The sequence below is a fragment of the Pinus tabuliformis genome, chromosome 8, assembly GCF_031772625.1.
Source record: "Pinus tabuliformis cultivar Carrire ecotype Pingquan chromosome 8, CPIR1, whole genome shotgun sequence".
Taxonomy (NCBI): domain Eukaryota; kingdom Viridiplantae; phylum Streptophyta; class Pinopsida; order Pinales; family Pinaceae; genus Pinus; species Pinus tabuliformis.
In genome coordinates this window covers 725,572,702-725,597,999 of record NC_142294.1, presented here as the reverse complement: position 1 = coordinate 725,597,999, position 25,298 = coordinate 725,572,702, and the positions used below count along the sequence as shown (strand labels likewise).

General features: G+C 45.1%; 1 protein-coding gene across 1 annotated transcript in view; it reads left to right on the top strand.

Annotated features, from left to right (window-relative positions):
- The window catches only part of LOC149237635 (uncharacterized), a 262,020-nt gene that overhangs the window by 67,374 nt on the left and 169,348 nt on the right, over window positions 1-25,298 (top strand). The window contains exon 2 of the mRNA XM_089372729.1: window positions 17,274-17,423. Within this exon, the coding sequence (XP_089228855.1) occupies window positions 17,274-17,423 (150 nt within the window). The remainder of the gene's footprint in view (window positions 1-17,273; window positions 17,424-25,298) is intronic.

The window sequence follows — 25,298 nt, the reverse complement described above, 5'->3', positions numbered from 1 at the left end:
AAGACTGCGCATTCATCAAAATACTCAGCTCCTCAACTCCAGAAATCGCTCCCCTTGCAAAATACTGATGGAACTACCTTGCCCAAGCAGGCACTCGAAGTCCCCTGGGGCTAAGGGTGAGATCTTCGAACGAAGACACTCGATGCACTAAACAGTGTTGTAGACAGGCTAAACAGCGAGTGTGCTCTAAGTCGAAGTGACTAGCTCAAATGTAACATAATCAAATGATCAAAATGAGAAGGCTCTTCTCTCCTTTATAGCGTTGGCCTCTCTCAAAACCCTAAGGCTCATCTCCTCCAACGTAGCCTCTCTCTTGCCACGTGCTCCTTCTCCATCTGTGCAGTCCCTCCAAGTGTCTGCGTGGGCCCCTTCTCTACGTGGTCCTTGGGCCCCCTTGGCTCCCATTTTTTAAGTTACAACGTTGTGCTACTAGGGAGTGACTTTATTCATAAAGTGAGTTATGTCCCCCTTCCTCACTTTTTTATTTATAACTAACTATAGAAGGCAAAATTGAGCAAAATCGGATATTCCAATTAGCCATGGCTAATGAGGAATATTACAGTCTCCCCAGGCAAAATGTTGCTTGTCCTCAAGTAACTGAAGTGATGGATGTTGCAAAATTTTCTCACTCTCCCAAGTGGTATCCTCATCCAGTAAATTCTTCCACCTCACCAAGAATTCCCGGACTGTCTTGCTCCGCAGCTGCCTCTCCTTGGTATCAATAATAGCCTTTGGCTGCAACACCAAATGCCCCTCATCATTCGTGGGTGGTAGCTCATCTGTCACTGTCACCTGCTGCCCCAATGCCTTCTTCAGGCATGATACATGAAAAACGTTATGAATCTTGCTGCCTTAGGGCAGCTCCAATTCATACGCAACCTGTCCAATCCTGCGTATCACCCTGTATGGCCCATAAAAGCGTGGTTTGAGCTTATCAGCTCCCTTCTGCTTCAGTGACGACTGTCGGTATGGCTGTAATTGTAGGTAGACCAAGTCCCCTACCTCAAACTGTCTCTCCACCCGACCCCTGTCAGCATACAGCTTCCGCTGGTTTTGCACTGTAGCCATATTATCCTTAAGAGCTCGGAGGATATCCTGACTCTCTTGGATCCAAATTTTGGCTCTCGGAGCCTTGCTAGCACCAAACATCACGTCAGCAAAAGATAAAGGATGATATCCATACAAAGAATAGAATGGTGACATACCAATGGACATGTGATGTGTAGTGTTGTAGCAGTACTCCCCCAGATGCAGCCACTTCAGCCATGCTCGTTACTGCCCACTGACATAGTTACGCAAGTAGCCCTCCAGCCACTTGTTAACTATCTCCGTCTGCCCGTCTTTCTGTGGGTGATAACTGGTATTCGGTGTCAACTCTGTCCCCACCAACCGGAAAAGCTCTTGCCAAAACCTGCCCATGAAACGACTGTCCCTGTCACTGATGATGGTCTTAGGAAGACCATGTAGCCCAAAGATCTCTCTGAAGAACAGCTCGGCCACCTGCGCTGTTGTGTAGTGTGCGGATATGGTGAAAAAATGTGCGTACTTTGTCATTTGATCAACGACGACAAAGATACAATCCTTGCCCTGCACCATGGGCAACCCTGTGATGAAGTCCATCGAAATACTCTCCCATTTCCCCTTCGGAATGGGAAGAGGCTATAATAATCCTACGGGATGGCTCATCTCCCCCTTGTTCCTCTAGCAAACCTCGCACTCCCGGATATGCTGGAGTATGTCCTCCTTGAGGCCCTTCCATGAGAATCTCTCTCTAATGGCCCTGTAGGTTTTGGTAAACCCCTGATGGCTGGCCAATGGTGAATCATGTGATGCCTGAAGTATCTTCTTCTTGAGCTGAGATCCCTTAGTCAAGAAGATCCAGTCCCTATAGTAGATGATCTCATCGATCACCCTGTACCTGTCATCCGCCACTTGCCCATCCAAAATCTCACATGCAAATCTGTCCTTGGAGTACTCTACTAAGAGTCGAGCCCTCCAGTCTGTGTCCAAGCTCATAAGAGACAACATGGCTGGTCTACGTGAAAGGGCATCTGCTACCACGTTGTTCTTACCCTTGACATACTCAATGTCAAAGTCATACGCTTGGATCTTACTAATCCACTTCTGCTGCCTCTCCTGTAGTTGTTTCTTCTCCAAAAAGAACCTGAGGCTGTTGTGATCAATCCTCACCCTGAACTTGTTACCCACTAAATACTGTCGGAAATTGGCCAATGCATGCATAATGGCCAGCGTCTCCTTGTCGTATATAGAATACAACCTTTCATGCGGAAGGAGCTTCTGACTCTCAAAGGCTATAGGGTGACCTCCCTACATCAACACTGCGCCGATCCCCTCTCCCGACGCATCACACTCCAAAACAAATGGCTGCGAAAAATCTGGCAATACAAGCACTGGGTAGCTGCTCATAACCTCCTTGAGCCTGTCAAAGGCTCGCTGCGCTGTATTCGACCAACTGAATGCCCCCTTCCTCGTCAGATCTGTCAGGGGTGCAGCAAGCTGTGAGAAACTCTTGACGAACTTCCGGTAGTAAGTACAAATGCCAATGAATCCTTGAAGTTCTGTCACGTTCCTCGGCTCCAGCCAATCTCTGATGGCCCTGATCTTCTCCTTGTGGACTCTCACTTTGTCCACCCCTATGATGTGTCCCAAGTACAACGTCTCTGTCAACCCAAACTCACACTTGGAGAGCTTGGCATAGAACTGCTGCTCCTCCAAGATGCGCAACACTGTCTCAATGTGCTGGAGATGCTCCTCCCAAGTCCTACTGTAAATGAGAATGTCATCAAAGAACACCAACACAAACTTCCTTAAGTGACTGCGGAAGATGTGGTTCATGCAGGATTGGAATGTAGCTGGGGTGTTGGTTAGCCTGAAGGGCATCACCAAAAACTCAAAGTGCCCATAGTGACACTTGAAGGCGGTCTTGGGAATGTCTTGCTCCCTCACGCGAATCTGATGGTACCCAGATCTCAAATCAATCTTTGAGAAGAACCGTGCTCCTCTCAACTCGTCCATCAACTCATCGATCTTGGGTATGGGGTACCTGTTCTTCAGGGTCTTCTTGTTTAGGGCCCTGTAGTCAATGCACATCCTCAATGTGTCGTCCTTCTTCTTCACCAACACCACAGAAGAAGCAAAAAGACTCGTGCTTGGCCGAATGTGCCCAAGAGCCAGCGACTCCTGAATGGCTCGCTCAATCTCATCCCGATAGGCCTTGGGATGCCTATAGGGGGTAGTAATCACTGCCTGTATGCCCTGCTCAAGCTCAATGGTGTGCTCAAACCCCCGGTCCAGTGGCTGTCCTGGCGGAATCTCCCCAAACACTATGGCATACTGGTCAAGGATGGACTATATCTCTGGGTGCACCGTCTACTCTGTAGTCCCTGCCTCTGATGCATGCAGCTCCACTGCCCACTCTACATCTCCCTTCCGGAAGACTGCCTCCATCCGATGAGCCGAAATAGTCTGAGGCGGATATGTGTGCTGTCCCCGTATGCTCTCATGCCTCCCTGTCTTCTCATCATCCCACTCCATCTCTAGGGCCTTCCAATCTATCGTGACCTTCCCTAGAGTGATAAGCCACTAAACACCCAGTATCATGTTGGTGTTCGGAATATTGACCACGAAAAAGTGGTCAGTAAGTGTGTAGGTGCCCATCGTCACTGATAACTCTAGAACATAACGAGCACACATCATGGTCTGATCTCCTGGGACCAAAACTGAAAAGCCATTGAAGCTCTCTGTCTGTATACCTCTTCGCTCAACCATCTGTGCATTGATGAAGTTGTGGGTTGCCCCACTGTCAACCAAAACTAATACTCGCTGGCCACGTACTGTCCACCGTCGCGTAGCGTCAGATACTTGGGAACTCCTTGCAATGTTGCAAGGGCCCCTTGGGTAGGCGCAAAAGCTGCACCACCTGCTGCTGGTGGTGGAGGTGGCAAAGGATCCTACGCGGCATGTGTATCTCCTACCTCCACATCATCCTCCTCATCCTCCTCCCCGTTGCTCTCGGAGAAGACCTCAATAAAATGTGCTTTGCCAGCAACACATCTATGTCCCGGTGCCCACGACTCTTGACAAGTAAAGCACAACCGCTTCTTCTTCAGCTCCCTTCTGGCATCATCATCAATTTGTGCTCGTCTTGGATTCCCCTTTGGAGGCGGAATCCTCACATCCTTCCCCTTAGGCTAGAAAGCCTATCTCTGGGGGTAAGGTGTTTGGGTCCTGGGTAAGGCATCCTGTAAGTCCCGGGTCCTACTAATAGCATCCTGGAGTGTGGCTGGTCTAGTGGAACTGACTAGACCCCAAAGTGGCTTTGCTAACCCCTCAATATACATGTAGATCCTTCGTGCCTTGGATAGATCTGGCACCATCATTGAAACCCTCAAGAAGTCTGCAATGTAGGTCTCTGGGTTTCCGGTCTGTTTGAGCCTTGTTAGCTCAACAAAGTGTTGTTCCGGATCCCTCCGGTCAAACCTCTCTATCAGTCTCCTGGTGAACTCGGCATATGTCATCACTGTGGAGTGTCCGAGTGTAACCAACTCATGGAACCACTAGTCCTGGGCCTCACCATCCAAATGTAATGTCGCCACCTTGATGGCCTCTGTCTCCGACATCTGGTTAAGCTGGAAATAGATGTTCAGCTTCTCCACCCAAGACTTTGCCAAATTGTTTGATGAGCCATCAAACGTAGGCAAGTGAAATCTACTAGCTGTGCGGTGGGTGTCTCCATCATGATAATGTCGGTATCCTCTGTGAGGGTCGCGGGGTCTACTATCCTGCTGGAGTCGAACAAAGTCTCTGAATGAGAGAGCATCCCTGAACTCCTGCCCATAGGCCTAGTACTCCGCAAAATAATTGCCCATATGAGCGGGCTCTGCCTCTTGCTGTCCTCCAGCCCCCGTGTCTTCTCTTAGGAAAGTGGGCATGGTAGAGCGTATAGGGGCATGTGAGGCCACCTGCTGAGTAGTATCACGCTGAGTGGCACCCTGCTCTGGCAAATGGTGAGATGCACCCGATCCCTCTCCAACCTGGAAAACCCGTGGGCTCTCACGATGTCTAGCTTCCACCGCTGTGAATCTCTGCCCCATCACCTCGATCTGCCTTGACAGATCCTGCACTGATTTGAAGATCATGTCCGCAAATTTCTTCCCGTCATCAACTGCCATCAGATCCTCTTGCTCTGCGTCCACCACAGGCTCCTCCTGTTCTGTGTTCACCACAGGCTCCTCCTGTTCTGTGTCCACCACTCGAACACGGTCTCCCTCTCCGTAGGTATTCTCCAACCTACGCTCAATATCTCTGTATTTCCTACCTCTGTAACAGATGTAGGGCTTCTCCCTTGGTGTCATAGACTGCTAGTTCCACAGGCTGAGCCAGATCTATGCTCTGATACCATTGTAATATCCCTTACCGGAGATATCGCTCAATACAAGAAAACTCCAACCAGAGAAATAACAATAGTGCAACATACAACAATGTATACATAGAAAATAAGCAGATACTCGAGAAATGCAGAGAGAAATGCTAAGCCATTTTATTATACTGATTAATGGAAAGAGTACAAGAGGTGATCAGAAGGATAGCACTTTGACTTGCACAAGGCAAGTGAAGAAATACACTCAAAACGGTAAGGAAATGACCTCTCTCTGAACTGCGTCCAAACTGCCAAAGAACTGCTGTGTTGCTGCTATTGCTGAAATCAAGTGAGGATTTGGGGCTGTTCCCCTCAGAAAATGCTGAAACTCTGGAATTAGCCTCTGCTCAATAAACCTAGAAAAGGCCAGAAAGCTTTTCTAAAAGTGCTGAGCCCCGAAAATCACCCTCTTGGGGATCTACGCAATCCCTCAAGGCTTTGCGCTTCTCCTGAAGAGAAACCTCCAGAACTCTGCCCGAAACTCTGCCAAGATCCTCCAATATGCAAGGGCTGATCCCTTGCTCAATCTCCCAGCTCAAATCCTCCACAAAAACCCAATCCGGAGCTCCTACCCAAAAGAACTGCGTCCTCCCCTCTCAAGGCTGCGCAGTCATCAAAATACTCAGCTCCTCCTCAACTCCAAAAATCGCTCCTCCTGCAAAATACTAATGGAACTACCTTGCCCGAGCAGGCACTCAAAGTCCCCCGAGGCTAAGGGTGAGATCTCCGAACGAAGACACTCGATGCACTAAACAGTGCTGCAGACAGGCTAAACAGCCAGCGTGCTCTAAGTCGAAGTGACTAGCTCAAATGCAACATAATCGAATGATCAAAATGAGAAGGCTCCTCTCTCCTTTATAGCATTGGACTCTCTCAAAACCTTAAGGTCCACCTCCTCCAATGTAGCCTCTCTCTAGCCACGTGCTCCTTCTCCATTTGCGCAGTCCCTCCAAGTGTCTGCGTGGGCCCCTTCTCTATGTGGTCCTTGGGCCCCCTTGGCTCCCTTTTTAAGTTACAACGTTGTGCTACTAGGGAGTGACTTTATTCATAAAGTGAGTTATGCCCCCCTTCCTCACATTTTTATTTATAACTAACTATAGAAGGCAAAATTGAGCAAAATCGAATATTCCAATTAGCCATGGCTAATTAGGAATATTACAGTCTCCAACTGACCCTCAAGCCTCCTCTTATACTTTTCCTGTTGACGATTCAACGGCCGAGATTAAGTCCTTAATCAACGGATAAGATTAGATTTGGCTCGATCCTTGTCATTTAGAACTTTCTCACCCATTTTATATTAATACACATTAATATTATAATTTTCCTAAGTTTAGACCTATGTCACAAGGTTCGTCGAACTTTAACCTTGAGGTTCGAATTTTGGTGAACCTTAAAAAATTTTTGAGGTTCGACGAATCTAATCGAACCTCATAGCCATTGACCAAGTTCATAGATCAAAACTCATAACCTCATGTCGCAACTCGAGCTTGTAATTTATCCTTTCAGTTTCCATGTCCGTGATAACTTTTTTGATGTTTACTGATGTTGATTTCTTACTATTTTATCCTATAATTCATTATATATATATATATATATATATATATATATGAACCTAATGGCGAATCTCATTCGAACCTCATCAAAAAATTCCAACTCAAACCGAACCTAATCATTGTCGATCCCTAACTCGAACGTGAACCATGTGACATTGGTTTAGACTTAAGAACCTCATTAAAAATATTAATTATTTTAATATCTGTCGATTCGGGTGGAATTTCCCCAAACGATTTCTGGGTCTTGGATATCTTATGTGCCTTAGCCTCTCCACCAATTTTCATGGCTAGAGCACATTCGATGCTACCACAAATCAACACTCATTTTTAGCGACGAATGTGCTCTAGTAATGCTCCACCACTGAAACATCACATTGATCCTTCACACCGGTTCTTGTGCTGATGCTTGGCTTGCTGCCTCACATCCTCTGCACTGCTGCCCATGACACTGTCACTGCCACTGCTACATTTGTACTGCAACTCCCTCTCAATATGCTGCCTCTAGTACTGCCACTGCTAACCGCTGCACTGCAACTTAGTTACCGAGAAGTAGGTAACTGACTTCCCCAAATACTGACATCCCAGTCAGTATGGAAGCCATGTGATGCTGAAAATGTCTCTGCTCCTAACCCGTGCTCCCTCTGCTGCTTGTAATATTCCTAATTAGCCATGGCTAATTGGAATATTCGATTTTGTTCAATTTTTGCCTTCTATAGTTATTTGTAAATAAAAAAGTGAGGACGGGGGACATAACTCACTTTTAGAATAAAAAGTCACTTCCTAGTAGCACAACGTTGTGACTTAGAGGGGAGCCAAGGGGGCCAAAGGGGGACGCAGAAATGGAGCCCACGCAGACACATGGAGGGAAGAAACACGTAGCAAGAGAGGAATCACACAGGAGGAGGTGAGCCTTGGGATTGAGAGAGGCAAAGGCTATAAAGGAGAGAGGAGCCCCCTCATTTTGATCATCCAGTTATGAGCATTTGTGATAGTCATTTCGACTTAGAGCACGCTGGCTGTTTAACTAGTCTGCAACACTGTTTAGTGCATTGAGTGTCTCCGTGCGGAGATCTCATCCTTAGCCCCGGGGGACTTCAAGTGCTTGCTCGGGAAAAGTATTTCTATTGGCATTTCAACAGTAGTTGCATCAACATTTCAGCAGCAGTTTCATCAACGTTTTGGAGGACTGCGCAACACTGAGAGGGATGACGTAGTTCTTTCTGGCAGGAGTCTGAGTTGAGCGTTTGCAGTAGGATTTGTGCTGAGAGATAGAGCAGGAGATCAAACCTTGCACATTGGAGAGTTCTGGTGGAGGTTTCAAGAATATTTCAGGAGGGTATCATTCAGTGGCAGCGCAGAGCATTGAGGGACTGCGCAGAACCCCAAGGGGGTGATTTTCGGGGGTCGGCCATTCCAGGAGAGCTTTTTGGGTTTTTCTGGGTTTCTTGAGTAGAGTCCGATTCCAGAGTTTCAGCCTTTTTTGAGGAGGGGAGCAGCCCCAAATCCTCATTTGATTTCTAGCAGCAGCAACAACACAACAGTTCTCCAGCAGCTTGGACGCAGTTAGAGAGGGGCCATTCCTTTGCTATTCTGAGTGTATATCTTCACTTGCCTTGTGCAAGTCGAGGTGCCATCTTTCCGATCACCTCCGATACTCATTCTATTACTCAGTATAATAAAATGATTTAGCATTTCTCTCTGCATTTCTCGAGTATCTGCTTATGGTTATATTGTTATATGTTGCACCATCGTTATTTGCATCTCTTTGAGCATTCTCGGCTATTATACCACTTGTGTGTTATCCTATACTCTTAGACAGAGTCTAGAAAGGGCCAGGTAGCCTCCGGATCTCGTCCTCTTTTCAGAGGCGACATATCTGGTAAATGCCCTCCCAGTCCATCTCTGGTTGGAGTTTGTTTGTGTTTGAGGAATATTCCTGATAAGGGATATTACAGTGGTATCAGAGCATAGATCTGGCTCAGCCTATGGAGCTAGCAATCTATGACACCCGGGGAAAAAACCCTATATCTCTGTTACAGAGGTCGAAGATACAGAGACACTGGGCATAGGTTGGAGAACACTTACGGAGAGGGAGACTATATTCCGGTGGGGGACGCAGAACAGAAGCAGCCTGTGGTGGACGCAGAGTAGGAGGCTCCGATCGCAGATGATGACGGGAAGAGATTTGCAGATATGCCCCTCAAATCAGTGCAGGATCTATCGAGGCAGATTGAGGTGATGGGGCAGAAATTCACGGCAGTAGAGGCTAGACAGCGTGAGAGCCCACGGGTTTTCTAGGTTGGTGAGGGATCGGACGCATCCCACCATTTGTTGGAGCAGCGTGATACTGCGCAGCAGGTGGCCTCACATGCCCCTACACGCTTTACCATGCCCACTTTCTTAGGAGCAAACACGGTGGCCATAGCCCAGCAGGAGGCAGAGCCTGGACATATGGGCGATTATTTTGCAGAGTACTAGACCTATGGGCAGGAGCTCAGGGAAGTCCTCTCATTCAGAGATTTTGTTCAGCTCCAGCGGGATAGTAGACCTCGCGACCATCACAGAGGGTACCAGCATTACCATGATGGTGATACCCACCCTGCAACGAGTAGATTCCACTTGCCTACGTTTGATGGTTCATCAAATAGTTCGGCAAAGTCTTGGGTGGAGAAGCTGGACATTTATTTCTAGTTTAACCAGATGTCGGAGACAGAGGCCATCAAGGTGGCAACATTGCATTTGGATGGTGAGGCCCTGGATTGGTGGTTTCACAGGATGGTTACACTTGGGCACTCTACAGTGATGACATATTCCGAGTTTACCAGGAGATTGATGGAGCGATTTGATCGGAGGGATCCAGAGCAGCATTTTGTTGAGCTGATGAGGCTCAAATAGACAGGGAGCCCAGAGACCTACATTGCAGATTTCTTGAGGGTCTCCGTGATGGTGCCAGACCTATCCACGACATAGAGGGTCTATATGTATGTTGAGTGGTTAGTAGAGCCACTTTGGGGTCTAGTCCGATCCACTAGACCAGCCATACTCCAGGACGCTATCAGCAGGACCCAGGACTTACAGGATGTCTTACCCAGGACCCAAACACCTTACCCCTAGAGATAGACTTTTCAGTCTAAGGGGAAGGATGTGAGGATTCCACCTCCAAAGGGGAATCCAGGACGAGTACAAATTGATGACGATGTCAGGAGGGAGCTGAAGAAGAAGCGGTTGTGCTTCACATGTCAGGAGCTGTGGGCACTGGGACATAGATGTGCTGCTAGCAAAGCACATTTTATTGAGGTTTTCTCCGAGAGCAGTGGAGAAGAGGATGACAAAGATGATGTGGAGGCAGGAGATAGCCATATCGTACAGGGACCTTTGCCACCTCCACCACCAGCAGCAGGTGGTGCATCTTTTGCACCCACCGAAGGGGCCCTTGCAACATTGTGAGGAGTTCCCAAGTATCTGACGCTACATGTACGAGGGACAATACGTGGCCAGCGAGTATCAGTTTTGGTTGAAAGTGGGGCGACCCACAACTTCATCGATGCATAGATGGTTGAGCGGAGAGGTATACAGATAGAGAGCTTCGATGGGTTTTCAGTCTTGGTCCCAGGAGATCAGACCATGACGTGTGCTCGTTATGTTCCAGAGCTTTTAGTGACGATGGGCACCTACACATTGACTGACCACTTGTTCGTGGTCGATATTTCAGACACCAACATGATACTGGGTGTTCAGTGGCTTATCACTCTAGGGAAGGTCACGGCGGATTGGAAGACCCTAGAGATGGAGTGGGATGATGAGAAGACAGGGAGGCATGAGAAGATACAGGGACAACACACATATCCGCCTCAGACTGTTTCGACTCATCGGATGGAGGCAGTCTTCCGGAAGGGAGACATAGAATGGGCAGTGGAGTTGCGTGCATCAGAGGCAGGGACTACAGGGTAGACGGTGCATCCAGAGATACAGTCCATCCTTGATCGGTATGCCATAATGTTTGGGGAGATTCCACCAAGACAACCACCGGATCGGGGGTTTGAGCACACCATTGAGCTTGAGCAGGGCATAGAGGCTGTGATCACCACCCCCTATAGGCACCCCAAGGCCTATCGGGATGAGATTGAGTGGGCTATCCAGGAGTTGCTGGCTCTTGGGCACATTCGACCGAGCATGAGTCCTTTTGCTTCTTCTGTGGTGTTGGTGAAGAAGAAGGACGGTACATTGAGGATGTGCATTGACTACAGGGCCCTGAACAAGAAGACCCTGAAGAATAGGTACCCCATACCCAGGATCGATGAGTTGATGGACGAGTTGAGAGGAGCACAGTTCTTCTCAAAGATTGATTTGAGATTTGGGTACCATCAGATTCGCGTGAGGGAGCAGGACATTCCCAAGACCGCCTTCAGGTGTCACTATGGGCACTTTGAGTTCTTGGTGATGTCTTTTGGGCTAACCAATGCCCCTGCTACATTTCAGTCATGCATGAATCACATCTTCCGTAGTCACTTGAGGAAGTTTGTGTTGGTATTCTTTGATGATATTCTCATTTATAGCAGGACTTGGGAGGAGCATCTCCAGCACGTTGAGACAGTATTGTGTATCTTACAGGAGTAGTAGTTTTATGCCAAACTCTCCAAGTGTGAGTTTGGGTTGATGGAGATGTTGTATCTGGGACACATCATAGGGGTGGACAGAGTGAGAGTCCATGAGGAGAAGATCAGGGCCATCAGAGAATGGCCGGAGCCGAGAAATGTGACAGAACTCCGGGGATTCATTGGCATTTGTACTTACTACCGGAAGTTCGTCAAGAGTTTCTCCTAGCTTGCTGCACCCCTGACAGATTTGATGAGGAAGGGGGCTTTCAGTTGGTCGGATACAGCGCAGCGAGCCTTTGACAGGCTCAAGGAGGTTATGAGCAGCTGCCCAGTGCTTGCATTGCCAGATTTCATGCAGCCATTCATTTTGGAGTGTGACGCGTCGGGAGAGGGGATCGACGTAGTATTGATGCAGGGAGGCCACCCTATAGCCTATGAGAATCGAAAGCTCCTTCTGCATGAGAGGTTGTATCCCATATACGACAAGGAGATGTTGGCCATCATGCATGCATTGGCCAAGTTCCGGTAGTATTTGGTAGATAACAGGTTTAGGGTGAGGACTGATCACAACAGCCTCAGATTCTTTTTGGAGCAGAAGCAACTACAGGAGAGGCAGTAGAAGTGGATCAGTAAGATCCAAGCATATGACTTTGACATTGAGTATGTCAAAGGTAAGAACAACGTGGTAGTAGATGCCCTTTCACGTAGACCAGCCACGTTGTCTCTTATGAGCTTGGATACAGACTGGAGGGCTCAACTCTTAGTAGAGTACTCCAAGGACAGGTTTGCATGTGAGGTATTGGATGCGCAGGTGGCAGATGACAAGTACAAGGTGATCGATGAGATCATCTATTACAGGGACCGGATCTTCTTGACTGAGGGGTCTCAGCTCAAGAAGAAGATTCTCCAAGCATCACATGATTCACCATTGGCAGGCCATCAGAGGTTTACCAAAACCTACAGGGCCATTAGAGAGAGTTTCTCATGGAAGGGCCTCAAGGAGGACATACTCCAGCATGTCAGGGAGTGCGATGTTTGCCAGAGGAACAAGGAAGAGATGAGCCATCCCGCGGGATTATTGCAGCCTCTTCCCATTCCGGAGGGGAAGTGGGAGAGTATTTCGATGGACTTCATCATTGGGTTGCCCATGGTACAGGGCAAGGATTGTATCTTTGTCGTCGTTGATCGACTGACGAAGTACGCACATTTTTCTGCCATATCCGCACACTATACAGCAGCGTAGGTGGCCGAGCTGTTCTTTAGAGAGATCTTCTGGCTACACGGTCTTCCTAAGACCATCATCAATGATAGGGACAGCTGCTTCATGGGCGGGTTTTGGCAGGAGCCTTTCCGGTTGGTGGGGATGGAGTTGACACCGAGTACTAGTTATCACCCACAGACGGACGGGCAGACAGAGATAGTTAACAAGTGGCTGGAGGGATACTTGCGTAACTATGTCAGTGGGCAGTAGCGAGCATGGTTGAAGTGGCTGCATCTGGGGGAGTACTGCTACAATACTTCACATCACATGTCCATTGGTATGTCACCATTCTATGCCTTATATGGGTATCATCCTTTATCTTTTGCTGACGTGATGTTTGGTGATAGCAAGGCTCCTAGAGCCAAGATTTGGATCCAAGAGAGTTAGGATATCCTCCGAGCTCTCAAGGATAACATGGCTACAGCGCAGAACCAGTAGAAGCTGTATGTCAACGGGGGTCGGGTGGAGAGACAGTTCGAGGTAGGGGACATGGTCTACCTATGATTACAACCATACCGACAGTCGTCACTGAAGCAGAAGGGGGCTGAGAAGCTCAATTCCCGCTTTTATGGGCCATACAGGGTGATACACAGGATTGGACATGTTACATATGAGTTGGAGCTGCCCCAAGGCAGCAATATTCATAACGTTTTTCATGTATCATGCTTGAAAAAGGCATTGGGATTGCAGGTGACAGTGACAGATGAGCTACCACCCATAGATGATGAGGGGCATTTGGTATTGCATTTGGAGGCTATCATTGATACTAGGGAGAGGCAGCTGCGGAGTAGGACAGTCCGGGAATTCTTGGTGAGGTGGAAGAATTTGTCGGATGAGGATGCCACTTGGGAGAGTGAGAAGATATTGTAGCATGCATCACTTCAGTTGCTTGAGAACAAGCAACATTTTGCCTGGGGAGACTGTAATATTTCTAATTAACCATGGCTAATTGGAATATTCGATTTTGTTCAATTTTTGCCTTCTATAGTTATTTGTAAATAAAAAAGTGAGGACGGGGGACATAACTCACTTTTAGAATAAAAATTCACTTCCTAGTAGCACAACGTTGTGACTTAGAGGGGAGCCAAGGGGGCCAAAGGGGGACGCAGAAATGGAGCCCACGCAGACACATGGAGGGATTGTGCAGGAGGGAAGGAACACGTGGCAAGAGAGGAATCACATAGGAGGAGGTGAGCCTTGGGATTGAGAGAGGCAAAGGCTATAAAGGAGAGAGGAGCCCCCTCATTTTGATTATTCAGTTATGAGCATCTGTGATAGTCATTTTTACTTAGAGCATGCTCGCTGTTTAGCTAGTCTGCAACACTGTTTAGTGCATTGAGTGTCTCCGTTCGGAGATCTCACCTTCGCCCCGGGGGACTTCGAGTGCCTGCTCGGGCAAGGTATTTCTATTGGAATTTCAGCAGTAGTTGCATCAGCATTTCAGCAACAGTTTCATCAGCGTTTTGGAGGACTGCGCAGCACTGAGAGGGATGACGCAGTTCTTTCTGGCAGGAGTCTGAGTTGAGGGTTTGCAGTAGGGTTTGTGCTGAAAGATAGAGCAGGGGATCAACTCTTGCACATTGGAGAGTTCTGGAAAAGGTTCTAGGTAGATTTCAGGAAGGTATCATTCAGTGGCAGTGCAGAGCATTGAGGGACTGCGCAGAACCCCAAGGGGGTGATTTTCGAGGGTCGGCCATTCCAGGAGAGCTTTCTGGGTTTTTCTGGATTTCTTGAGTAGAGTCTGATTCCAGAGTTTTAGCCTTTTCTGAAGAGGGTAGCAACCCCAAATCCTCATTTGATTTCTAGCAGCAGTAGCAACACGACAGTTCTCCAGCAGCTTGGAAGCAATTCAGAGAGGGGCCATTCCTTTGCTATTCTGAGTGTATATCTTCACTTGCCTTGTGCAAGTCAAGGTGCCATCTTTCCTATCACCTCCTGTACTCATTCTATTACTCAGTATAATAAAATGGCTTAGCATTTCTCTCTGCATTTCTTGAGTATCTGCTTATGGTTATATTGTTATATGTTGCACCATCGTTATTTGCATCTCTTTGAGCATTCTCGGCTATTATACCACTTGTATGTTCTCCTATACTCTTAGACAGAGTTTGGAAAGGGCCAGGTAGCCTCCAGATCTCGTCCTCTTTTAAGAGGCGACATATTTGGTAAATGCCCTTCTAGTCCATCTCTAGTTGGAGTTTGCTTGTGTTTAAGGAATATTCCTGATAAGGGATATTACACTGCCACTGCATTGCTACAAACACCTTTGTGCCTCTCACACTGTTGCATCCTCTGTTGTGCTACTACAAACTTGTGCAGTCTAGCCTTACCTTGCTGATCCATCACACTTTGCTCCACCCGACATCTGTCATCATGCTACTGTCGTTAAGGGCTCTCGTAGCCTGATGTGATCCAAAAGTTTGGGCACCTCAAGGATCGTGCCCCTAGTATGTAGTCCTCCTGACTACAACTCGATGTCACCCCAACCCTTCTCTAGAGGTGCATGAGCACTCATCACACAATCGTCATCAGTCTCGACCTCTTTCTCCGCCTTAGCTGGAGCTGCCTTTGAATCAGAAGCCTCTCCCTTGTTTTTCTTCCCGGGACACTAGGATGCATAATGTCCCAGTTCCCCACAATGGAAGCACTTAACCTTGGAGATGTCCTTCTTCTTCCTCTTCCCTTGTTGTCCCGCAGATGCTAGAGCCGCATCCTCCTCCTCCTCTTTCTTGATTCGACCTCCCTTGCCACTACTCCCCGCCTTGGCCATCCTCCTGATCTCTTCCTAGCGAAGAGCTGCCCACATCTCCTCCCAAATGGGAAGAGTAGCCTTGCCCAAAATACTATGGACAAAAGTCTCCCATTCCTTGGATATTGCATTCAGGGCAGTCCGGATCATAAATTCTAGATCCGGTGTAGACCCCATGGAAGTAGGCTGGTTGCGAATCTCCTGCAACCTAAGAAGGAATGGATCTATCTATTCTCCCTTTTGCATCTGATATGACTGCAACTGATTCTCCAATAGCATCTTTCGCTGCATGGAAGAGCCCTGGTATAAGGTGGTCAGGGTGTCCCACATCTCCTTTGCCTTGTTCTTCTCAACAATATGTGGTATGACATGATCTTTGACCCCATCTAGGATGAGTAGACACCCTTGGGGCCACCCTTAGGATGAGCAGACACCCTTGTATTAACGGAACAATGAGTTCAGTTATTTACTAACCTGGTGCAAATTTGGGTGAATAAGAGAAGCACCCCATACCCTCAAAGTGCACAAAGCGTATTGGGTACATTACACCCTTCCTAGTCACCTTTTAACTAGGCAGTTTTAAAGCATTAAGAGGTCCGATCCCTAAATAGGTCTTATGATTTGTAGGATCAAGGACAAATGGCATGAGGGATTTTATTGCTTTGGTGTGATCTATGATCGTTCCTATTTTAAGAACTCCAAACAATGCAAAGTACTAATAGAAACAACAATTTAATATTTAAATTGATATGTAAACTTTAAAAAGATCCTAAAATAGTTGTCTTGAAGGTTAAGACATTGTATTCAATCTTTTTTTTGGTCTCTCCATGGAATATAGGTTAGAGACCACTAGGAAATTCCCCTCATTCTGAGGATGGTACTTAGGATAACCAGTTGACATAATTTTGGTGCATAACCCGATAGGGACATTGAGTGAGACCCAAAATATTGAGAATATCAGATTGATAGCCAGCCCAAGGACTTGATCCCAAGACCACCTGCTTGTAATTTAACAACACTTAATATTTTAAGCTAACCCACTGGGCTTCACTGCATTCAATCCATTCACTTGGTTTGCAATTTCAATTTTTAATGTATTGCATATGATTATTTAGTTCATTCTTGTTATGTATGTTTATTGCTTTCCTCGACTAATTGCAAAACATTGTTAGTTTGAGAGTCACACTAGCACCCTATTCTTGCTTGCACTTTACTTGGAAATAGATATTTATAGAAATAGGAAAAAGCTTTTCCATTATCATTGTTAAGCATGGGTAACTAAACAAATGTTGATTTTGGTGACAAACCATTGACAAACCTATTATGTGACAATTAATATCAACCTAAGCTCATCACTACAGGGTAACTCATTTATCTCTGACATCTATTATCTTTTGTATATGCATCACATTAAGCAATAATAGGAATTCTCATGTTTCCTTGTTGAACCTGGACTATATAAATGTGAATTATTTGTATATGGTGATATTTCCAATTTAATGGGTATGCTAATGATTCAGAGTTATTTTTACAATTTAACAAAAGTATTAATGTTTGCACATGAAATCCCACGGACGATCTCCATTTTGATAGAGTCAATTACATCATAAAAGTGAGCAATTGTGTGGATTTCATCTTCTGATTTTCGTTTGCTACATTTTCTGTTATGCAGGGTTCAGATGGGATAGACAATGGTTAGTTGTAAATTCAAAGGGTCGGGCATACACACAAAGAGTGGAACCAAAGCTTGCTTTAGTTGAAGTATCGCTACCAATGGAGGCGTTTAGTGAGGAATGGGAACCTACAGCTGATTCATTTCTAAGTAAAAGTTTAATTACTATATTTGTAGTCATTATGCCTATTGCCTTTTGCAAAACTTTCCATTGCCTTCTTAATACTTATTACGATTCTAAACTAGAGAGGTATTTTAGGTGTAAACTGCACTCAAAGAAACTCCGTATCAATCCTATCATTTGAGTGGACATTATTGGTTTATAAAGATTGCTGAATTGCTGTTTCAGATATAGGATGCTTATTGTAATCATGTTCTACATATGAATAATTTGTCTTAGAATTGTTTGTAAAAAAGAAAAGTGATTGATTGCTCGTTGCTTTGAGGTAGTAATTGCTTCTAACTGAGGGCCTATCTTGAGAAATCAAGATACTTGTAGATTAGGGTAGATTTCTCTTAGCTTGATAATTACTTGTGAATGTTTATTGGCTTCTTATTACATTTATATTCTCTTCATCAAGCATTTTCCAAAATATATGAAACATGAAGATGACAAGAGACAAAGAACACAAGAAATTAGGTTCCAATAGAGGGCAAAACCCCACAAGGGGGAAAACCCAAGAGGATCCTCTTGTTATAGAATCAGGTCAAAGTGAGATATCCAAGACCCCAAAACAAGACCAAGATTGCCACAAAGACCTAAGTCAGCCCTCTTTCAAGCCCTCTCCAACAAGTCATAGTCAACAAAAGTCAATGCTAGTTAACTCTCTGAATTCTGGTCAATCCCTGAAAATTCGAGCCCTGAAATTTCAGCCCTGTAACAGCCTCGGAAAACCGCAGAAAAAACTCGCACGTTTTTTGACTTCACTGATTTTTCTTCTTGTCTTGGCACAGAAAGTTGATGTGAGTAATGAGTGATCAAATGAAGTCGAACTTCCTTGTATTTATAGCTGTCCAAGAGGTCGAATAGCTGCCTCTTTTAGGCCAACTTGTTTAGGCAGAGCCGACTTGGTCTTGTGGATGACAATTTGATTTTTTCACTGAAATGAAATAATTATTCTTTTTCTTACAAGAAGTCCAAATGGAACTTTGACACAAATACATTTCTTTGACTCATAATAAATTTTCTTTTGATTTAATAAACCCTATAAGCATGAAGAACATGCTTTGACTAGAAATAAAATAATAATAATGAATGTAATAAATGAATATAATAAGTACATCAATGATACATTTGTATTACATTATGAAGACTGACACTAGTTACATTTTCAACACTCCCCCTTAACTAGGGAGGTATTCATCGTGACACAACATGATACTCTCAAATTGAAATATTCTCATAAGAAGGGATTCAAATTGATAAGCATCAACATAACCAACATTATCAAAAATAGCAAGGCCTTGACCAACAAAACTGCAAAATTGCTGCTGCTAACCCTGCAAAACTGTTGCCAACACTGCATCTGCACTGTAACTTCCTCTCATCTATTGTTGCTGCAACTGAGAATCCATTTGTTTCTACTAGTGAAACGGGTTCTCCACCATACCCATTTGTTCTCTGAACTGGATGAACTTAGTCTCCCTAGAGCTTTCGTGAGTATGTTTGCTACTTGATCTCATATGGGAACATACTGCAGCTGGACTACCCCACGATGAACGCAGTCTCTGATGAAATAACATTTGATATCAATGTGCTTCGACCTACCTTGAAATACTGGATTCTCAAAGAGTTTTATGCAACTCTGATTATCATAGTAAACATTGGTCGCTCTCCTCTTCTTCTTGAACAAACTCACGAGTAGCTTCCTAAGCCATATAGATTCACACGTGGCAGTGTTTGATTCCATATATTCAGATTTTGTTGAGCTCAGTGCTACTATATTCTGCTTCTTACTGCACCAAGAAAACAACCCTGATCCAACACTAAAGCAGTACCCGAAGGTACTTTCCTCGTCCACTAAACTACCGGCCCAATCTGCATCTGTGAATCCGCATAATCTGACGTCATCTCCTCGAGTATATTTCAACCCATATTCGACTGTTCCATGCACATACATAAGAATTTTCCTAATTGCTGCCCAAAGTACCCTTTTCGGTTCTACCATGAATTGACTAAGGGTATTGACAACGAAACAAATGTCTAGCCTAGTGTTACCCAGATACATGAGCGACCCAATGAGTTGTCTAGACAAGGTGGAGTCCACTTCCTTATCCCTTGATGCATATAGATTCTTCCAATTGGTGATCATGGGCGTTGTCATGGGTCGGCAATCCTGCATTCTGAATCTCTTCAGAATATCTGTAGCATATCTTCCTTGCTCAAGGAAGATCTCCCCATTCTTCTGCCATACTTCCAATCTTAGAAAATAGTGCATCAACACCATATCCTTAATGTCGAATTTTGCTTCAAGGTTCCTCTTGCAATCCTTTATGAGCCTCGATGTTCCTGTAAAAAACAAGCCATCTACATACAAAACCAGAAGAGAGGCTCATTCTCCACCATCAAATAGTAGAGATTGGGATCTGCATCACTCTTAATGAATCTCAATTGCTGCAAATAACTGTCAATCCGACCATACCACGCCTTGGGTGCCTATTTAAGCCCATATAGGGGTTTCTTCAACTTGCATATATGAGTGTGCTTCTCATGAGTTTCGAAGCCTTCAGGCTACTCTATATACACCTCTTTTATCACCTTGTTCAAGAATGTTGTCTTGATGTCCATTTGGCGAATCTCCCATCCTAACGGCGTTTCTATGAAAATTCCTAGTCTAAGGAACCCCTACTGTAGCAAAAACTAAATTTACTTCTCCTACTTCATTTTAATATACATTATCAAGTTATTTTCGGAATATTGAAGTAAATTACTTCTGCAACCTACACTACATAGGACAAGAAAACTGAGCAAAGAACACGATACATAGGACACAGTTATTTTTGGACAAAACAGTGCCTGGAAAAACCCAATGCGGGAAAACCGGTGCAACAACTCTGAGGGTTTTCTATTATTAAGTAGTAGTTTTGAATACAATACTAGATGCCTTCCCGACAATCCTGTGATAGAGAAAATACAATGGCAGATAACTGAGTGAGTTTTACCTCACTTCACCCCGCAGATTTTGGCTAATCCAGCAACAAAACTGGCTAACCCCGACTACCTTTGCGCTGGACCTGTGTAGGCCTTGCGTCAGCCTTACAGACTCTACGTCAGCTCTGCGCTGTCTCTTCTGCCTTTTGCGTCAACCTTTTTGGTTGTTTTGGCAGTTCCCCGGCAGTTCTGACTCTCTCAGTGTGGGCAGTTTTTGCTTCTACGCTGGCCCTTCTGGCTCTACGTCAGGCCTGCGTGGGCCCAAATTGGCCCAACGTCAGTCCTTCTAGCTGCTACGCTGCCTCCACTAGCGTCTCTCCGCCTCTCCGTCCAGTACTCCCAAACTATACCTGCCCCTCTACTGCAGAATGATCACTTAGTTTGAATTCTCAGCTTCCTAGCCCTAGAAATCGAACTCTAGATCAATTCTCTTTCTCTTTGTGTGTCTTTTCAAATGAACCCCAAGCCGCCTCCTTATACTTTTCTCGTTGAGACTTGAACAACCAAGATGAAGTCTCTAATCAAAGGCTAAGATTAAAACTTGACTTGATCTGCCTTCTAGATCATGCTCACCCATATTTTGATTAATACCCATTAATACTTTAATTTTCCTAAGTTTAGAGTTAGGCACCCCATTAAAAATATTAACTATTTTAATAAAATACAATCCGGGTGGAATTTTACCAAACGGTTTCTGGGTTCTTTGGAACTCATGTGCCTTAGCCTCTCCACCAATTTTCATGGCTAGAGAACATCCGATGCTACCAAAAATAACACTCCATCTTAGTGAGGAAAGTGCTCTAGCAACAATGTCCAACTGCATGTTGCTCTGTATCTGAAGCACTTCCTTTTCGCACTGTTGCTGCCACCAACATTGTGCTACTGCTACAACTGTACTGTTATCCATGACACTGCCACTGCCACTGCTACATCTATACTACAACTCCCTCTCAAATGCTACATCTGCTATGCTGCTAGCACTGCCACTGCTAACACTGCATTCGTACTGCAACTCAGTTGCTGAGAGAAGCAACTGAAAAACATCCAAAATTACTGAACTTAACTATGTTAAGCATAATACCATGAATGTTGGAATATGACTGCTACTAGTCTCTAACCCTCTGAATCTTCTGCGCTGCTGTTGACTTCTGCACTGTGCCATCTGCACTGCTGCCAACCTTGCTCTGCACTGATCAGTCTCTGGTCTCTGGCTACTGCATCTGTCTCTCCAAACAATCCACTGCATCATTTGACACTAAGTCCATCTCACTACTACTAAATCTCTGGCTCCCGTAGTAAGGAATTGATCCAAGAGGTGGACTTTCTCAAGGATACTGCCCACATGTAGTCCTCCTAACTATAGCTCAATATCGCCCCATTTCCCTCCCGGAGATGCGTGGGCACTCATGGAAAACTCATCTTCATCAATTTTTGCTGGAGCAGCCTTAGAATCATGTTTCTCATCCTTATCCTTTTGCTTCAAAGGACACTGGGATGCAAAGTGGCTCATCTCACCACATTTGAAACATTTCACCTTCGAAATGTCCTCCCGCTTCTGCTTCTACTGTCCTTTTGATGCTAGAGTTGCGTTCTCCTCGTCCTCCTTGGTCTTCGTGCCACTCCCGCTGTTGCCATTGAGGTTGATCTTGACAAGATCCCTCCTTAATTCTTCCTGTTGAAGAGCTGCCCACATCTCCTCCCATGAAGGTAGTCTATCTCTGCCCAATATACTTTGTACGAAGACTTGCCATTCATTCGAGACTTCATTCAGGGCCGTCCTTAACATCGTGGTAGACTGAGGAGTAGACCCTACTACAGCAAGCTGGTCTCTAGTGTCCCGAAGACGTTGAAGATAGGAGTTAACTCCTTCTCCCTTCTGCAACTTTTGTTCTAAGTACATCTTCCGCTGTTCAGAAGAACCTTCATATAGTGAAGACAAAACTTCCCACATTTCTTGGGCTGTATCTTTGCCTTGCAAGTGTGAGACCACATGATGTTGAACTCCATCGAGTATGAACCTCTTCGCCTTTCCCTTCTTGGCCTTGTACATCTTATTCTGATCATTGTCTGTAGGAACAACCACAACATTCTTGACGTAAGCTTCGAGATCATACTCCTCCAGAACAACTAAGATTATGGTCTTCCATATGACATATCTGGAAGCTCCTTCCAACCTGTCCTGATCTTTGAGTCCATGTGATGCCATCTCGCCCAAACTATCGAATTGACTCCTCTAGTCACTACGCAACACTAGTCTACTGCCCGGTAAGTGAAAAATTCAAATTTTGGCAAGAAAAGTCATCTGAGGAGAAAATTCCTCTTCTATGTGTCTTCGATCTTTTCTGACGGATTTCTGCCTCGACAGAAACTGCGCCCTTGAAGCACTGCGCTGAGGCTCTGCGTCACTCCCTCTGCCTCTTCAAGCTCACAAACCAGAAATCATACCTCTCTGCTGAATCTCTTAGAGAGAGATTTCCTCGGAATCTCTACTTTGTAGGCAAGGACTGCGCAATCCCTTCAAGGGGATTCGAATTGCTGCCAAATACAGTTATTGGCCTCTCTTATCAGCGCTGGATCTGCTCTTCCTGTTTCAAAATCAACGCTCTGATACCATGTGAAAATTCCTAGTCCAAAGAACCCCTACTGCAGCGAAAACTGAATTTACTTCTCCTACTTGATTTTAATATACATTATCAAGTTATTTTCTGAATGCTGAAGTAAATTACTTTTGAAGCGTACACTACTTTAAATTTGATTACATGAAACAAAAAACTGAGCAAAGAACAAGATACATAGGACAATTATTTTTGGACGAAATAGTCCCCAGAAAAACCAAATGTGGGAAAACCGGTGCAACAACGTTGAGGGTTTTCTATTATTAAGCAGTAATTCTGAATACAATGTTGGATGCCCTCTTGGAAATCCAGTGACAGAGAAAATACAATGGTGGCAAACTGAGTGAGTTTTACCTCACTTCACCCTGCAGATTCCGGCTGATTCGGCAGCCAAAATGGCTAACCTCGACTACCTCTGCGCTGGCCATGCATAGGCCCTAAGTCAGCCTTACAGACTCTGCGTCAACTCTGCGCTGTCTCTTTTGCCTTCTGCGTCAACCTTCCTCATTGTTCTGGCAGTTCCCTCACAGTTACGACTTTCTACGTGAGGGCAACTTCTGCTTTTGCGCTGCCCTTCTGGCTCTGCGTTGGGCCTAGATTGGTCTAGCATCAGTCCTTCTAGTTGATGCGCTGCCTCCACTAGCATAGCTCCGCCTCTTAGTATAGTACTCCTGAACTATCCCCGCCCCTCTGCTGTAGAATGATCACTTAGTTCGAATTTTTAGCGTCCTAGCCCCAGAAATCAAACACCAGATCAATTCGTTCACTCGTGTGTCTTTTCAAATGAACCCCAAGCCTCCATCTTATACTTTTCTCGTTGAGACTTCAATGACCGAGATTAAGTCTCTAATCAACCACTAAGATTAAAACTTGACTTGATCTGCCTTCTAGATCATTCTCACCCATATTTTGATTAATACCCATTAATACTTTAATACCCATTAATACCCCATAAAAAATATTAATTATTTTAATAAAATACAATCTGGGTGGAATTTCACCAAACGGTTTCTGGGTTCTTTAGAACTCATGTGCCTTAGCGTCTCCACCAATTTTCATGGCTAGAGCACATCCGATGCTACCAAAAACCAATAGTTGCTAGGGATATAACGGATCTGATAGAAGTATATTTGGCAACTAGGAAATTTATCTCCTCATAGTCTATTCCTTTCTTCCGTTGTTAGGATTAGGTATGTTCTATGCTAGAGCAATTTATTTAAATTTTCACAGTTAGCAATCACATCAGCATTACGATAAACTGCAGATAGAACATAAATATAAAACGCAGAAGACAAGCCAAGACAAGAGGACACAAGATGTGGCGCGAGCCAGGGACAAACCCCACAATGTGTGGGAAAACCCTTTGATCAAATCTTCTTTTATCTCCAAAGTTCAGCAGAGAAAGAGAGAGAGAGATAGTACAATTACAACAAAAGTCAACACTTTGACTTGTCTAGATCTAAGCATAGATCATCTCCTATAACGACAAGATTAGTTGAAGACATTCTGCTTTAACTGATACCTATCATCGTGCTGCATCTCGTCCTCTAGTTGCACTACTGCATATTGCCCCATGCTGCTGTCCAAGTCCATGATCTTTCTCAGACTAATGTGCATCATTATCATGCTGCTGCCCATGCTCCATGTATTCGTTGCACATCCCATCTACAATATATCATGTTGCTGCCCAAGACTGCATTATATATATGTGCCCAGATCATACAACGTTCTTATCTCTATGCCACCGAAGTTTATATATCTAAGCAATATCACTTTCTGAACATAGTATATAATCCCTGTTGACAGCGTTCCATTTTATATATGACTGTCTACTACAACATATGTCTATGACTGTGTACAACAGCGTATGTATATTTCCATGACAGTGCTTTGATGTCTCCATGACCTGCATCGTATAGAGTCTCCATAGACTGCTAACTGTCTCCATGAATAAGTCTTCATGAAACTATGTGACTAGATTCTCTATTCCTGGATCTATGTTGCCGGATCTACATACATCGAGAGTGTCAACAATTTGCTACGTGCCATGACTGCACCATACCCTTCTACGCTGCGAAATCCACATACATTGAGAGTGTCAGCGATTTCTGCGTGCCATGACAGCACCATGCCCTACTGCGGATTCCTTTACCTTGACAACAGCTTTGTTACTCATTGCGGCTTCATTATCATGACCCTGTGCTCTACGTATGAACAGCGTATATGTGTCAACGTATATGAACAGCATATTGACCTTTC